The sequence below is a fragment of the Oryx dammah genome, unplaced genomic scaffold (assembly GCF_014754425.2).
Source record: "Oryx dammah isolate SB20612 unplaced genomic scaffold, SCBI_Odam_1.1 HiC_scaffold_7, whole genome shotgun sequence".
Taxonomy (NCBI): domain Eukaryota; kingdom Metazoa; phylum Chordata; class Mammalia; order Artiodactyla; family Bovidae; genus Oryx; species Oryx dammah.
Window position 1 is genome coordinate 982,859 of NW_024070191.1, and position 17,618 is coordinate 1,000,476.

The following is a 17,618-nucleotide window of genomic DNA, read 5'->3' on the forward strand; positions in this document are numbered from 1 at the left end:
CACGTTCACCAAGAACTCGGTTCATCCTGTCTGTCTCCCACCTAACCCCTAGGACCAGCCTCCTGCTGGTCCTACTTAGAGATAACTTCTGGTGAAATCTGCTGTTTACCCTTCTAGGCTTCCCCATACATTTATGAATACTGCTATTACTTAGAAATAACTTCTGGTGAAATTTGCTGTTTACCATTTTAGGCTTCCCCATACATTTATGAATACACAGAACCACGTGTCACAGTATAATATTATCAGTGCCTACCACCCAGCATAAATTCTCGCACCCAGTAGGCTCTCCATACATATTTGTTGAATGATATTAAAGACAATGCTTTCGTAATTGGAAGATGCAGTGTTCAACCCTTGACTCTCTATTTTTTAATGTTTCAGAGTTTTTCCATTTTAGTACACAAGAGTGCATAGAGTGAGCAAATTATGACTTATTCATGTGTTCCTTGTTGATGAATAGTCAGGCTTCTTGAGCTGTTCTGTTTTGTCAGGGGATGTTCCCAGATAGTCCTGTTGTCTTACGGTCGTGTTACTGTATGCCACGCTGTCATTGTAGGGCCATGCTGTGGCCTGTCCTGCGTGACCAGAGTCACGCTGTGCTTTTGTCATGGTATTGTGAGTTGTGCTGTCTTACAGTCATGCTCTCGTCGAGCACAGATTGTCTATGGTTGTGTCGTCGTGTATGTTACGTGTATTACCATGCAGTGGTGTCATACAGCCATGTCATGCCTGTATGTGTGTGTGTGTCCTGTTATCATATCAGCACATAGTTGTGTCATATAGCTGCTCCATGTTTTGCCATGTAGCCATGTTGTCCTGAATCACAAAGCATCACCCCAAGTGCACAGGTGAGTGAGCGCCCTGTGCCCTCTGCGTGTCTGGAGAGCATGCCTGGTTCCATTCGGTGCACCGGTGAGTGAGCGCCATATCACCGTGCCCTCTGCGTGTCTGGAGAGCATGCCTGGTTCCATTCGAGGGGTGTTTTGCCTGCGGGGCTCTTGCTGTGGACCTCCTCCCCATGAGAGCACACGGAGCATCCTGTGTCCTGACTCCCAGCTGTCCTGAGGCTTCGGAGACGAAGGGTTCGCCTCCCCTTTACTCCCGGCCTGGGGGAGCGGAGGCACACTGGACACGGGCACAACGAGTACCGTTGGCCCAGCCCACGGCCCAACCCTCTGAGACCACGCCCCCACCCACCCTGGCCACGCCCTCCATCTCAGGCCACTCCCCCAATCCAAGCCACTCCTCTCCCCCAGCCATGCCTCAGCTCACCTTCACCAGCAGCTGAGGTCACACAACCCCTCAGGCCACGCCCCCTGCCCTAGCCACTCCCGCTGCCCAGGCCACGCCCCTGGCTCATGCCACGCCCCCAGCTCTGGTCTCCCAGGTCACCCTTCTCTGGCGCAGCCCTGCCCCCGGCCGACTGCCTTCTTGGAGCACCGGGACCCTGTCTGCTTCCTGCTGATGGGAAGAAGAAGCCTCAGGAAAGGGCTGCCCTCTTCTTAGTGATCTTGAAGTTGGCTTTGCCTGCAGCCCTGGTGGCCTCGCGGGTCTGTGCCAGCGAGCTTGGCAGGGCACCTGCAGGGCTTCTGAGCATCAGCTGCCCCCCCTGGGCTCCCTGGGGAGCTGCTGTCAGCTCACCCCTGGGTCACCTCCTGAGAAGGGCGGACAGGTGGGAGACGGAGGAGGTGACTGACTCACTCACAGACCTGAGATAAGCAGCTCCACTGCAGAACACTTACTGGGTTCACACCGGCCCCCCTCTCCATGGAAGGATGAGAACACGTGTGCACGCGCACAGGAGAACGAACTAGCTCCAGCAGGCCAGACCTGCAGCGTGGGCACAGGCGAGTGCACCTGGAGCGGGACAGATTTCTCTCTCTCGTGTCAATTAGCATATGTGAGTGTAGTCGTCTCCTAATTTAAATGAGACACTGCACTAATGATGATGAACTCACAATGCATCACGTTATTCCCTCGTCACTGCCGCAGTCTTTACTGGGGGTGTCTGGGGAAGAAGGTGATAACACAGACAGAATCCCGTGGGCCCACGGGATCCCACCTTTCCTGTCACGGGATTCCAGAATGTGATCAGCTGGCGCAGGGCTTGGGGATATGTCTGAGCACAGGGAGGCAGAAGCCTGAAAACACGAAGCCAGAACCTCACCCACAAAGCCCCACTCAGTGCCTGGTCTGTGTGTGTTCAATCTACCTTAGCAGCAGCATAACTCACCTTTTGGACGAGGACCAGATGGGAAACCAAGCTGGAGGGTCAGGGCTTTCACAGACCTCGCAGCCCCAAGTCGGAGAAGCCCCTCACCCGAGTGGCAGTATCCGCATCCACACTTGCTTGTGAATTAGCTGCTTTTCAGCAAATCCCAAGTGACATGAAGCCCATCAGCAGCCCAGCATCCCCAGGGTCTAGGTCCCCTGAGCCCATGGTCAGGGGCCCAGGCTGCACCCCCTCTGTTGTGTTGCCTGGTGCCAAATCACTCTTTCCACCCTCCTACATCCTCCCTTCATCCCTAAACCATCCTGCCCCTCCCCAGACTGCCTCAGTTAAGATGCTTCATGGTTTAGACCAGTGAGCCCAGTTTCTCTCTCTGCCATGGCTCCTCCTGCTGCCGACTGAGCCCTGGGGAGGAGAGGAAGGTCCCTCTTATTTGGGAGGAACGACCCCCAAAAGCCCCCATGAGCCGTACCTGTTCACCCCAAGTCCACTCATTGCCGCGACATGAGCCCTGAGCATCCCGCTCCCTCCAGAGCTGCGGCCTCTCCTACGACTTCCCAAACGGGGGCCTCAGGGCCTGGGCCTGGTGCCTCTGTCCCTCCCTGCCCCTGGCCAGGGAAGCCCCAGTGCTCCAGTTCACTGGCCAAGTAAGTTCCTGGAAAGTTTCTCACAGCCTAGCCTTGGTTTCTGCTCCTCTGAGCTGCTGCTGTTCACCACACATTGTCCAGCCTCTGTGACATTAACCACATCGGCCTCTCGAAGGCCGCCTTCCTCCTGTCTGTACACAGGGCGCAGGACAGGATGGGGGGTAACTGGGGGGCAGGTATTCCTGTGAGGTGACAGGGAATTTACAGGAGGTGTGGACTCGGTGGTCTTCATCTGTTTCTGGGAGTGTCAGTGTTCTCACGTGGGCGTCCTGTGAGCTGACGGTGTCCAGGATCCTGTCAAGTCTGTGGACCCGCACCCTTGGGAAGGGAGACAGCTCATGTGTGGACCTCCCGCTCCAGAGCCTCCCCGCTGCTGCTCGGGAGACGTGTTGCATTAGCTACTTCTCTGCGAGCTCGGGCAGGACCCCCGGGCAGGACAGACTAAGCGTGTGCCCGTGCTGCCGTGTGTGCTCATCCGCCCCATGTGTCCAGCTGCCAGCGAATCCCCAGCGCTGATGGGGTTTGTCCCTGTGTCATGGGCCCTTGTACCCAGACACAAGGTAGGGATCCCTGGGTGGGGGGGTCCCAGGGCCATGGTTCTGAGGTGCTCGGAGAGGCAGTAAGTGTTGCAGTTCAGAGTAGGTGTCATCACAGTGAGGTCCATGACCCGCTCTCCACTTGGGTCACCATCTGGGGTCAGTTGTCATTCTGGCGTGTGTTTCTGATGGTGAGGTGGTAACATCTGGAGGTCACAACCCTGGTGATGAGGATCAGCCCTGACCAGCATGCCCACTCACACAGGCTCGGCACTCCCGGCGTCTGCTTGTTCCCTCCAGCTTGTGGGGGTTCAAATACTCTGGGAGCTGTTTACCCCAACTCAGGCTGGCTGCCCCAGGAGGCATTTGCTGGACGTGCTGGGACCTCACTGCCTCTTGTTACCAGTGCCTGCGGCTCATGGCAAAAGGCCATGCTGGACCTTTAGGAGAAGAACCTGTCAGACGTGCACACAGTGCTAAACCGGCCACTGCATGTCCTGGGCGTGACACACGGATGACAGATTCTTATGATCTTGCTGGAAACAATTCTTTAAAGGCTAAGGCCTAAATGCATTAATAATCGAATTTGAAATGGCATTTGCTTAAGACTTGCATTCTGGAGAAGTTAATATGCCACAGGCTCAACTAATACCGTCTCCCCACTTGTTCTTTGAACCAAAGAATGATCCTTGGTTCACGGAATCTGAATTCCCTGAGGGTGTCAGTTACTGAGCCACCACCATCGTCATCATCATCGTGCTGTTACTGTGCTTTCAACTTATGGGATAGTTTTGAACGCATACAACATAATAACCTGGATGGAGATGAAGTCCACTAAGAATGTCTTGAATTTGTGGGTCAGTTTTGATGCGAATTCAGTTATCATTGCATGATTCTTGTACCAAGTAAAAACCTGGTGTTGGTCCCTTCCAGGGCAGCAGGGGCAGCGTGGGTCAGGGTCGAGGGTGGGGCTGGGCGCGAAGCCCTCTAACCTGTTGCTGCCCCTCCCCCGCCCCATTGGCAGCGCACAGTGGTGACCTCCCCTCCCTGTCGATGGGCCACCTGGACCCTTGTCACGGTGACAAGAGCCCCTGGGGCCTGGGACATCCCTAAATGCAGGCAGTGCTGGTGGCCCCACTTACACGGAGCAGCTGAGTGTGCACAGCGTGCAGAGGGTGGGCTGCAGGAGCTCCTGGTGAGCTGGGGAGGGTGGGCTCCTTCACGGTGGGTCCTTGGCCTCTGTTTGGGGAGGGGGTGTTATATCTGCCCTGTGGGGTTTTCCCCTGGGCCTGGATTTGGAGGGAAGGGGAGGGGGAGAGACCCCAGGGCTGGGAGTCCTGTGTGCAGCCGGCTCTGCTGTCCAGGCTGCAGCTCTTCTGGAAAAGGAGGCCCTTTGTGCAAGGTCTGGGGGGACGGCCCCGCAGCCCTGCCTCTACTGTGCCCACAGGTGCCTGCCTTCTGCTAAGGTGCAACCCGTGGCGGTGTCCCCGGGAATCTTGGGACCTCCCGCAGAGCCTGGTGCCAGTCATGGGCCTGCTTTATGAGCACTCGATACTTGTCCATTTGAGTGTTTTTACTGAAACACAACCTTATATGTTTGCTCATAATTATTTGTGCTTGAGAGATCTAACAGAGTTGTAATCAAAATAAAGTTTTCAATATTAAAATTAAGTGATAAATATATTGCTGTTATTTCAGCTGAGTAACATGAGTCACATACAACTGTGAACGTGTGTATAGTGTGTGCGGATGCATATGACACAGTTGCTGTCATTTAAAACCTGTATCATGTAAAACACCTGCAACAGTGGTTTCTTTACAATAAAATCTGCTGAGATGCAAGGTTAGAGCCGGTTGTCCTGCCGGGGCGGCCGAGTTGCAAGCCTGCCCGTCAGGCTGCCACTGAGTCTGAGTCTGTGGCTGAGCCGGGACTGACCAACATCTCTGTCTGTTCTGTTTGCAGAGTCACAGTGCACCCTCTGCGGAGAGCCGGAAGGTGAGTGCCCCTTGTCCCACGAGCCTCAGGTGGGCACACCATGTCCTATGATGGACACTGGGAGCCCGTCGGAGGCAGGTTACAGACCCATAGCCTGGTCTTTGCAGTGTTTGATGAAAAAGTGAGGAGAAGAATCAGAACCGAGCATGGGACAGGCAGCGGGCAGGAGATGCTTGTCTCCAGAGGAGAATTGGCGTTGCTCCCAGACCACAGCATTTGGATGTGGATTCAGAAATGTTTGAGACATGGTTTTATGGGTTTGAGATAAATTAGCTGTTGTGCAACAGGCCTCACATGAAAGGCCTCTGGGAGCCCTTCCTTCCTAGCTGTCAGGGTCAGAAGCTGAGAGGGTGGGGTCCAAGCAGCAGCCCCCCAGCAGCGTGTGGCGTGTCCCCCCCACCACGGGGCTTCCATCCACGCATGGGATCACACCACCAAGGAGGTGTCTGCCCACAAGTTGAAAAAAGAATGATCAAGGGGTTCACTAGAAAATTCCATCAAGCACTGCACTACCTGGATTTTGTGGGCTGTTTGGAGCTGCTCCTGTGCTGTTTGAGGATCCTGTGGTGACAGAGCTGCGGGTAGCTCAGATGCTGATGTCTTAAGCTTCACTGTTATGGAAACGTGAAATCTGGGGCCTGGTGTTTCCAGGGTCAGACAATGTTTAAGGTCCTGGGGCAGCTGCTCCCTGATGACGGTTGGGAGCGGGTTTCATCTGCGTGATGTGGGAACCTCGGAGATGCCAGGGGTCATGGGGGGTCAGGGGTCCTGTGGGTTGTGGGTGTCCTGAGGTGTCTAGGGGTGACAGGTGGAGTTCTCCAGTGTGTTCTGTGTCTTTTCCTGTTGTCTCAGCCTCTTCCTGTCTTCCCCACATGGGCCGAGCCCATGCCTGGGCCTCCCATCTAACCCCCTTGTCCTCTGCGCCCCCAGTGTTTGTGGAAGTGTGTGCCACACACTGCAGGAGTCTTGAAGCATGGAGCTGTTGTACATGGTGGTGTCTGCAAACCCATGCTGAGTTTCACTCTCCATGTTGCCGTGAGCCGCCGTCTGTGTTCCGTGGGCTGACGGTGTGTGCGTGGGGTTGTCGCCGGTGAGTGGAGTCAGCGGAGCCTGGTGCACAGGGAGGGGTGAAGCACTGATTCAAGCACACGTGTCGTCTGGAATCCGCTGGGTCGAGGGGTGTCGGTGTTTCCATGGATGCTCTGGGGCAGGATGGAGTGGATGAGCCCTAGCTGGCCGGCAGCAGAGCTCGGTGGAGCCAGGGCCAGGGCCAGGCAGAGGCCCAGCCCTACACTCAGACCCGGGCCTGCCCGACCAGCACAAGCTCGCGGCTGCATCCAGCTGCCCAAGGTCCAGGTCAGGAGCGCTGTCAGCCCGGCAGGAAGACCTGTTGGGGGAGGGGAGATGCGTCTGTCTTTGTTCTGGGGCAGATGGGCTTATGGGTGTCTAATCAGAGTACTTGGTGTGAGAGTGACCCCAGTCATCCAGCTGGAGGGGCCCTGAGGGTCAGAGTGGTCTCAGGCTGCAGCCAGGTGGCCGTGGGACCAGGGCTGACCCCTCGCAGGACTCCTCCCCTCTCACAGTCATTTCAGGGTTTCAGCCACGCAAGTGGGGTTGCTCCACGCCAGAGACCAGGAAAGATTGGATGGCAAAGCCTCAGCTGTGCTTTATTTTTGAAAAGCACGATCATATGAATATTCATACATTTTAAAATCATTTAAGTAATTAGTTTGAGTGAGGGCTGGCTGGGTGCAGTGAGCAGAATCTGAAATCAACTTTTTTGTTCGTAATTTCTTCAGCAGCTTCTATCAGTTAACTCGTAAGCCTGCTGCAGAGCGAGGATCAGAGCCAGTGGCTGGCGGCAGGATGTCAGGCTCAGATCTGGGCCCATGCACTCATCACACCTGGAAGGTTAAGGCATCAATTGATGGAGCTCCCTTTCTTGTCAGGGCTGTGAACAGTGTTTCACCACTAAACCAGTCAAGTGGGAAACACCTATTTGCATTTTAATGATGAGTTCTCTGGGAGAGAGCAGTTCCTGGATCCAGACGGAACAGTTAGCGTTGCCTCAGATGATAGTGTCTGTCATGCCAGTGAGACTGGGAGCCAAGCTGAGGGAGGCCGTGGACCTCAGGACTTGGAGGCTGTGGGCTCCTGCACTGCGGAGGCCTGCTTTCCGGAGACCATGAAAGTTTAATTGCGTTTAAAATGCAGATCACAGTTTGAACATGCCAGTTGCTTACACTCTCTACATCGCAAGGCTTCTGAAATTCGGATGACTATGTTTTTCTGAGATGAGGATGTTTAACGGAATTTATTGTTATTTACTGAAATCTTCCTTTCTATCCAGAATGGGGACCCATTCCAAAAAGAGAAAAAGTTTAAAATTTACTAAGAGCAATCTTATTTGTTGACATAATTTTCTACACTAATTTAATTTAATAAATTAGACCATCTCAACTTGTGTCATTTTCCTAGTGGTTCCTGTTGTCATTTAGACCTTGGAAGTAACTGGATGTCATATAGCAAGGTCACCTTCTAAGGTTTCCTTGACACTGAAAGACTCTCTGAAGGTTTTGTATGATATAATCCGTCACTGTAATACAGGGAGATGATTTAGGGTATATGGTGGTTTTCAAACATCATTGACAGATGCATGTTACCACTTGCTTATTAACAAGACCACCAAGAAAATTATGGGCCGTGGTGGGACCATAGCCATTTGTTCATGGACTTGTCTGTTTGTTTACACTCTGTGGTTCAACCTGGTCTCCTTCCTAAGAAATTTTCTGAGGTGGGAAGACAGATCCTGATGCCTGGTAGGGTCGAGGAGAACTTATTTGAAATCCGCTCTAGTGTAATGACAGTGTCTTACATTTATGTCATTTAACCCAATTAAAACTAAGGAATGAAATAGGCTCTCATGATACGAATCTGGCATGCAGGAATGTGCTACAAAAATGTTATGATGGATTTTAGAAAAAAAGATTTTTCAGTGATAGAGGCCTTAATATGATCACTTCAAAGCAGTGGACCATTTGTGGTGGCATATACATCGGATTACTGGGAAAACGTTTGTAGAAATGCCAATCCAGAAACAAGATTAAAGTTAAAAATGGAAATCTCAAAAAGTTTGAAGTGAGAGATTTTCTTTCTAAATCTGAATATTTTTTCACTTTGATCATTTAAAAACAGAAATTGCATACTGCTACTGGAATTTTGGACAAACATATACACTCCAATGTTTTATTATAAATAGAATGAGTCCAGAATACCTCTTCTCCCTTCATAACCCCTGAGTAAAAACAAACAAACAAAAAAGAATTTTCCCTGTATTTGTATTATTATATTCTTGATTTTTTTAAGTGCAAATATTCAAGATTTTCCCTACTAGTGACTATAAACGATGGAAATTTCCACACTATTTTTATACCTTAATTGAGAGTGTGTCATCCTGAGATTTTAAGGCCTCTCAACAATTAGGGAAAATAATAAGGTTGCTTTTAGATAACTGGGCATCAGAGGGTTCAGAAAGAAGCATTCTCCACCCCCTTCCAGCCCCTACCCCCGTCTGCAGAAATGGGGGTGTCAGTTCTCAAATAGCAACAACCAGTGCCCCTCTGGTTCTGAGATCATAGCTTTTTAATTGTATGCTTTAGATAAAAATTATTTTCTTCTGATTGTTCTTCTTGGATGGTTAGTGGAAGATAACCACCATTTATTAAGTTCTCCACATGCACCAGGCACTCTAGAAAAAATTAGTGTTGCTTAGGAACTGAAGAATTCACCTAATTTGTGAGAGAAAACAGAACCCTGCTCCAACCAATCTGTCTTCCAGGACCTTAAAATGGCTTGTGTTATAGTGGAAATCAGAAAACACTGCCTAGGGGAAGACAGAGAATACTGTTCCTCATAAAAGTTTATGATGGGGGCATAGAAGCGTGGATGACATCCCATCCTCGCTACAGACATAAAGTCGCTGCATGATTTTATCAACATTTGCTTTCAGCACATAGTTGAACTGGATAGAATGAAAGAAAGCAAGGGAATCGCTTAGGTCCCAAGAATTAGGGGGGGGGATTATAAATCTGAGGGTGGGCATGAGTCCCAAGGCAGTGGCCCCTGAGCAGTAAACCCCGAAAGGATGGGAGGTGGTCAGAGAAGAGGCGTGTTGCACGTGCAGGCTGAAGGCGCAGAGGGTAGGGACGATACGGGGGGATGCTGGGGCTGAGCCCCGGGAATGAAACCCAGAAGCTCAGTGAGCGTCCCCATTTGTGAGAGAAGGCCTAGAGAACATCCGCCCGAGAAAGCACAGAAGGAAGGTTATCATATTTCCACAGCCATGGGTAGAACATAGTCACCAATGGTACGCACACTCCAGGCACGGATGTGAAATCTGGATTCCCATGAGCTGAGTCAGAGGTCCATGTGGTGAAATTAATGTGGACATTGTTCTAGAAGCAGAAGCGTTTAGGATTCTGTCCAAGCCTGACTGCTGTGGCCGATTCCAATCACAAATTATCTGCAGGATCTTTGACAAAATGGGGCTCCAGGAACTCCTTCTCCACTTAAAAATAAGCCTCATTTTAGATAAACATACAGTGAAATATTACATGTCATATAAAGAAACTTCAGGGTGAGAAAACCTGGTAGAAGGATGACATCACCAGGCCTGCAGAGGTGCTGGGTAGGGTTAAAGTTACTACATAGATTCTCAAAAGGAAAAGAGGCCAGAGTTAAGGAAGTATCTGGTATGAAAACAAGGACAGATTATAAAAACAGTGTGTCTGGAAACAAGAAATGTCATTGAAATTCGCTGCCGTGTCCATATGTTGTAAGTGGATTTGACAGAGCTGAAAAGGGAAGAGCCGACTAGGAAAGTGATACGAGGCCATCAACTAGAGCTCCACACAGACTCGGGAAGGGACATGAGACAGGAATGCAGGTGCAGGGGAGGGCTGCGAGAAGCACAAGCAGGCGCCTGGAGGTAGGTGAGCGGTTAAGGAGAAGGGGGAGATGAGGCTTTGCTCACGAAGGGAAGGCTGAGGTTTTCCCAGAAGTGAAGCAGCAGGTCTTGCCTCTTGATCCACAGACTCCCAGTGTTGAAGACAATAAATAAGGCATGCCCACATCTTATAAAGGGAAGCTGCAGAATATGCGAGCTGAACTAGTGATCTTACGTATAGCCAGAGACTACGATGAAGAGGAGGCTTCCCATCATAAAGACTGACGCTAAATGGACTAATAACCGACCATTTCTGAGAAAATAGAGTGGAGAAGATGCCACACATGCAACAGAAATCTCACCAGAAGAGGCGAGAGAGGGTGGAGGGGTGGGGAGGCTCAGGTAACAGAATACATGGAAGAGAGGGTGGAGGGGAGAGACTAAAGGGCTCAGATAACGCAGAATACATGAGAAAAGCAACTCAGGTGTTTTTACACATCAATAAAAGTATTTAACGATAAAAAGTTACAGTTCTTAGAAGCTTAAACAGTAGAACTGACTCAAATATGCAAAAAAGAAGCAAGAAGAGAAAGGATTACAGCAAGAAACTGACAGATCCAGAATCCGATGGGAAACGCTCACCTCGATTTTTGAGCAGAATCTTGCAGGACGGAGCTGGTCCCCAGGGAGAGCAGAGGATCCAGGGCATTTCCCAGGCACCCAGCATCCCTGCTGGGAGCCCTGTCTGTTGTTTGCTGAAGGGAGATATTTCTGGCCGAGGTCAAGGTTTAGTCTTCTGCTTGACCTCAGTTCTTCTGTGCTGTGGCTCTGTGACCACAGCACATGCTTGCCCAAACAGTCTGAGCTTTTATTGGAAATGTTTGCAGGAGTCCAGGACCCTCTTGGCTCCAGAGGAGCAGACATTCCTTGGGCCACACTCTCTCAGCAGAGCATCTCTGCCTGGCCTCCCTGGGGCTGTGAGTTAACACATGGACCCTCTGGATTCTGGTCCTACATCCTAACACAGAACTGCAGGAGTGCACAGACAGGCTGCAGAAGGGCTGGTGGGGACTCTGTGTGTGTGTGTCAGATGAGGAGGGAGGGAGATCATGGGACACACAGGACTGGTTGCCATTTGTTATCTCCGTGGAGCTTAGTTTCATGTGTACAGGGAAATGAGACTTGCAATATATTTGTATTAAATGTAGAAAAGTCCAGAAAAGCCTTCAGGGACTAGCTGGTGCTCCGGGTGCTCTCCATCACCTGCAGACACTCACCCTCTGGACGCCTCTGTGCCCTGTTGTGCTTCCTCTCAGCCTTCCTTGCCTCCTTCTTCTTCTCGGGGTTCCTGCTGCAGCTCAGTGCGTGTCAGACTCGGAGCCGAGCACCGGTCTGTTGGTGCTTTGAGCACGGGAGCCCTGTCGCTTCATCTCTGCCCCCCAAAAGCCCATGTTCCTGACTGTTAGGGTGTCTGGTCTTATTGTCGACAAAGTAGTTGTATAAGTTACGCTTTGACTCAGAGGTGAAGCCACAGCCATTATGTGTAATAGAACAGAGTGAAAATGGATATGAATTATACACACCATCTGGTGTCTGAGACTGTCACAATTATGCATTTATGCAGAATGATATAAAATGCACAAATGAACCCTAATTTGCAAATTTCTTTTTTTTTTTTAGATTATGCAATATCTGAGTTTTAGGCATTCAGCTGGCACTGAAACAATTTTACCTCATTACTTTGCTCAAAGAATAAATAAATATTCTGTGTTTCTGGTCACTGGATAATTTAAATATCAGATTTCAAGTTTTCTATGTGTAGGTAAAGTGCTATTTTCTTGCCAGTAAACTTATGCCAGTTTGTTGCTTTCTGAAGCATGAATGAGACGTGAAAGTGCACATGCAATATATGTACTTGAATGCTGCTGCTGCTAAGTCCCGTCAGTCGTGTCCGACTCTGTGTGACCCCATAGGCGGCAGCCCACCAGGCTCCCCCGTCCCTGGGATTCTCCAGGCAAGAACACTGGAGTGGGTTGCCATTTCCTTCTCCAATGCATGAAAGTGAAAAGTGAAAGTGAAGTCGCTCAGTCATGTCTGACTCTTAGTGACCCCATGGACTGCAGCCTTCCAGGCTCCTCCAACGATGGGATTTTCCAGGCAAGAGTACTGGAGTGGGTTGCCATTGCCTTCTCTGACTTGAATGCTGAGAAGAGTCAAATCAGAGGTATTCCTAGTAATTCATAATAAACCACCCTGCAATACTGGGAAGGATGGATAAGGAGAAATTTAACATGAGGGCAGGCTCTGATATTCGTCTTCCCTGTTAGAATGTTGCCATCAGGAATGCACGAACTTTGTTTTAAAATTTGAATCTTATTCATATGGTCTCAGGATCCACAGTGGATAAAATAACCCCCATTTAGGTTGCCTTTTGGTTGATCTGATGAGATTTCAGTGTCCTCAAGAAAATTCTTTCCGTCTTCTCAAGCTCCAGAGAAGAGAGAAGTGAATGCTTGTGTTCCCTGAGAATGAGGCCATGCAGAGGGTGCATAATCTCCACCCTCCACCTCTTTTCCTGTGATTTTCTGAGCCTGAGTTTTGAACTGTACATCAGTAAACGTTGTGAGAGCCCTTTGGGAATCTCATTCTGAGGTGCCAGGTGCCAAGTGCTGAGATGTTTTTAGACAAGGAAGAGCGTCTCTGTGCCTTGGACCTTCGGGCGGAGTAGGTTCAGGGCTCAGTGACCATCCTGGTGCCACCAGCCTTGGAATCCGCCTTCTCCAGTGGGTCCCCAGAGCAGCAGCAAGGCCCTGCCAGCCACAAGACACGTCTCAGATGGACGGAGGTGAAGAGGAGGACTGGCAGAGTCATGGCTCGGCCTCGGGGCTCCAGGACAGCGACCTGCACTCTCGCACGCTGTCTGCCCTCCTCTGGCGACTGTGCTGTGCCTTCATCCTTGCCTTCTCTTGGATTTTCTTCTTTTTCCTGCCTGCATTTCACAAGCACTGACTGAGTCCCAGGACTCCGCACTGGGTGCCAGGAAGGAAAGCTGGAAGGCATTGCAAGCTAGACGAGCTCTGAGAATGTGCTGGAAAGACTATCCATCATGGTCCACAGTGTCTGTCATAAGTGATTCACAGAAGATATGACTTGAAGTCAAGGTCGAACAGTTGACCTTTCTCCAATACTTGTCCAAGTTTGTGTTTACAGTTTGGCTGGGTTTTAGGAGTTACTTGTTTTTAAGTGACTGACAGAGATGAGAAACCCTTCTCACTGAATCCCTTGTTTTTTATTAATAATATATATTCATAATTTTGCTTTTCTCTCTGATGGTTACCTCTCATTACCAATGTTATGAATAACAAGTTATTGAACCTTCCCAGTATCTATCAGTGTAGAATGACCTTGGAGGTAAACTTTCAACATAGAATTTCTGTGTTCTTCCCCAGCCAATCTTGTGACCAAATGACCCAGAACTCAGGCTGTGGACTTACAAGTTAGCAAAATGCTTGCAAGTGCTTTTAAAAAGAGAACAGTTGCTGTGGTGTCACAGACAGACCAGTGGTCTTGGAACCGAGAAAGCAAACTAGATGTCTGACTCATTACCCTAAAAATGTTGACCTAACAGCGATTCTCCCTTCATGGGATCCCTGAGGGGTCCTGTGAGAGAACGTGCGTGGAGGTGACTGCTTTCCTGGCTGGCGAGCGTGCTCAGGAAAGGCCTGGCCCTCGGGTACGCTCCAGGTGGTAGATTTCTTCCACTTCTCTTTCCCACGTTTCCCTCTTGAAACGGCCCCTCCCTTCCCACTGTGGACACACTGTCTTCCCTTCAGCTCTGCTCTCTGTTGACCATGAACGCTCCCCACCCCCCGCCCCACCTATGGACCACGGGTGGTTTTGTTTCCTAAACGTTGAGTGGCCTCGTCTCACCAACATGGGAAATGACGTGCAGGTGAGGGCTGTGTAGCCTGAGCAGGATCAGGAGTGTCAGAGATGCTCAGCCATGTGTAATGAGAGGAGTCGTCAGGAGCGTTCGGTGTGCTGAAACGTGTTTCTCTGAGACGAGAAATGGAAATAAAAGTAGGATACGCGGTGGGCGAGGGAGAGCCTTTGATGGATGTGACTACTGATCATCTGAACTTCATTAACTAACAGGATACAAAATCGTTGGCTCTGCCCTTAAAAATAGGTGTTGAAATACATGCCTTTTTTGGCTCTTGCCTTATATCCAAAGTTACTCACTTTCCTGGAGAGAAACACAGTGTGTGCCTCCAGGGACAGGAGAGTGGGGCCAGGAATCAGGGGCTAGTGGTCCAGCTTCTTCCTGTTGATCAAAGCATGAACTTTGATGAGAAGCTGACCCTGTGGACCTGCTGTTCGCAGCTGAAAAGTTTCCAAGTTGTGTGTCTACACACACACACACACACACACACACACACACACACACAGTCTACAGAGAGAGCTGTTAGCTTCTAATGTCTCGTTCTATTTTCTAGATACTCTGCATGGACATCAGATTGGTTTACATGATGTTACACATCACTGACCTTCAGTTTAGTGAAACCCAGTGTCTTACTGTGAGATGTGTGACGACAAAGGCAAATGGTAACAAATTGTTCAGAATTGTGACCAGGGCTGACCCACTTCCTGTTGTTCAGGTTCATAAATCCTCTACCTCTTTCTGAAACCGATAGCAGTTTAGGCAGACTATGGCCAGGCTAATTAATAAATTAAACTAATGATAAATGTACAAAATAAAAATAAGTGAAAAGAGGGGAAAGAGTATAAATTAGGAATAAAAGATTAGAACTAAACTGATTTTGAAACAAATCCAGCTTTCTCCCCTTAGAACCTGTAGACCTTGAATAAATTTTGTAACTTCACTGAGGCCGAAAACTTCATCTGCAAAATGGGTAGAACAGTATCTACGTTTGAAGGCAATTTTAAGACTGTAGTGGCTAGCATAGTGCCTGGCATGTGTAGGAACTCAGTGATGTGTGTATCTGTTTTATTTACTTTTTTACTCAGTTGTTGATTGTTCCATTTCTGCATTTTTATTCTGTGTCTAGTTGTCAGGTATCGTTCTAGGTATTGGGGCAATACAGGATGGGAAGATAGCTGCACATCTGAAGAAACAATGACAAAATGGCAGCTGTAATAAGTAGTTATAAATAAACCAATGGCTGTAACAATGATGATGATGAAACAGGCATAGTAAAATAATCTTACTACAGTTGTAGTAAACAATTTTACTACTCCCAGTTCAGTTCAGTTCAGTCTCTCAGTCATATCCGACTCTTTGTGACCCCATGAGGCATGCCAGGCCTCCCTGTCCATCACCAACTCCCAGAGTCCACCCAAACCCATGTCCATCGTAGTCAATGATGCCATCCAACCATCTCATCCTCTGTCGTCCGCTTCTCCTCCTGCCTTCAATCTTTCTCAGCATCAGGGTCTTTTCCAGTGAGTCAGCTCTTTGCATCAGGTAAAATTTTGCTCTTAAGGTAGAGAGGCTGCTCAGGGTAAGGAGAGAATAGAGGGTGAGAGAGAGAATCTTTCTATTTAATTTTTTACATCTTAGGACTCCTGTAAAAGGTAGCTATAGAAACCTTCCACCTCTGTCCGCCAGAACGGTTTCTCTTCCTCGACAGAAGAGAGAGCTGGTCAGAGGGACCCGCCCCGCCCCGTGATGCCTGGTCAGCACCTGAAACAGTGCCCTCTGCAGGTCGGCAGATGCCTGTGGGCTCAGGCAGGGTCCCTCACTCTCACGTCACCAGCAGATTCCTCGGGGCCTGCACCAGAGGGGTTCCCCACCTCTGTCCTGACGCTCTCAAAGGATCGAGAAGAAAGCAGGGAAGAATCAGCACCCAAACGGCTCTTCCCTCAGTGCTCCAGACCTCACCATCCTTGGCTTTTGGTCCGGGAGGGGCCCAGGCTGGGAGAGGTGGTGGCTGCTTCTGAAAAATGCTCAGTGACCTTGAGTAAAACAAATTTCCACTCGGGTCTTCCTAGGAGTGATTAGCTGGGGGGTGTCTTTGCAGTACACCTCTGCACAGAGGCACCACACTAAGGTGGGGCTCAGCTCTGACGCAGATGCCACATGACGACTGAGCAGGCTGATTGGCTTAAGTGTAAGACGTTGACCTGGTATCGGTCCTTTAATAGGCCCACGTCCTATTGGTTTTGAACAATATCATTAGAGTGATTTCAGTATGCTCCTTTTTCTCAAATCCTAAAACAGTTACTTAGGTATTGTGAAGCAAAAACAAGAAAGTTATGTAATCAGATTTAACAAGTAATTAGAGTATCATCATTTTAGGTGAAACATGAGATAATTGAATTTGAACGACTGTCTCTACAATCAGCACTTGTTTCAGGCCTGGGGTCCAGGCCACGCCTGTGAATTCGTGCATTTAGACGGTCTGTGAAGTAGGAGGACATCAGCTAGGGAACAAATGACATCTATTGGAAAGAAAGGCATGCACTCATGTAAATGCCGTAACATTTGTAACTCTCCATTACGATGGTGCCAGAGAAGCAGCAAACAGTTTCGGCTGTGGAAGGAATATTCAAATGCCCAGTAATGGACGTGGGGACAGCATCTGAGACCAGTGGTGAGCTGGACCCTGAAAGGGGACAAAGGCCTGGAGATCATGGTGTTCAGGTTTAAAGGCTCCATAAGACAGAAAGCATGAACAGCTTTCCATATCAAGCTGCAGGCTTTTCATACAGCTCTTCAGGGGACCCGTGAGCCAAAGGTACACAAAGGTTCTGCAACCATGTGCAGAACTTTGAGCATCTGTGTCTGCTTCGGGGCAGAAGGACATAGTCTTCATCAATTTCTCCTAGAGATTTATGACCACAAAATGGTGAAAAGAGCCGTGGGCTTGGGAGCCTGGAAGGAAGACCCTCAGTCTGTTAACATTTCAACACTTTGTGCTCCCATCTCCACCTCGGATCTCTGACAAAATCCACTTGACCCTTGGGAACTAACCTTGGTCCTGCCAGCTCCTGAACCCCTACTCAGGGCCAACGTGTGCAATAAGATGGATAAACTGTACTGCCAGATGGCTGCTGAGAGCGAGTTTTGTTTGTCTGGATGTGGTTGTCAGTTTGTAGACAGGCCTTCACCTGGACCGTGAATACTCACCCTGACCCCTGGAGCCGCGTTGCTGGCCAGGCAGGAAATACCCACCTGCCACGTACGGGCTCGAGGACATAGGCGCCCCCCAATCCCAGCGTCTCTGGAAGACCGGGATCC

General features: G+C 49.6%; 1 protein-coding gene across 1 annotated transcript in view; it reads left to right on the plus strand.

Moving 5' to 3' along the window:
- The window catches only part of DLGAP2 (DLG associated protein 2), a 459,183-nt gene that overhangs the window by 190,922 nt on the left and 250,643 nt on the right, over positions 1-17,618 (plus strand). Inside the window, exon 4 of the mRNA XM_040242864.1 lies at positions 5,380-5,412. Within this exon, the coding sequence (XP_040098798.1) occupies positions 5,380-5,412 (33 nt within the window). The remainder of the gene's footprint in view (positions 1-5,379; positions 5,413-17,618) is intronic.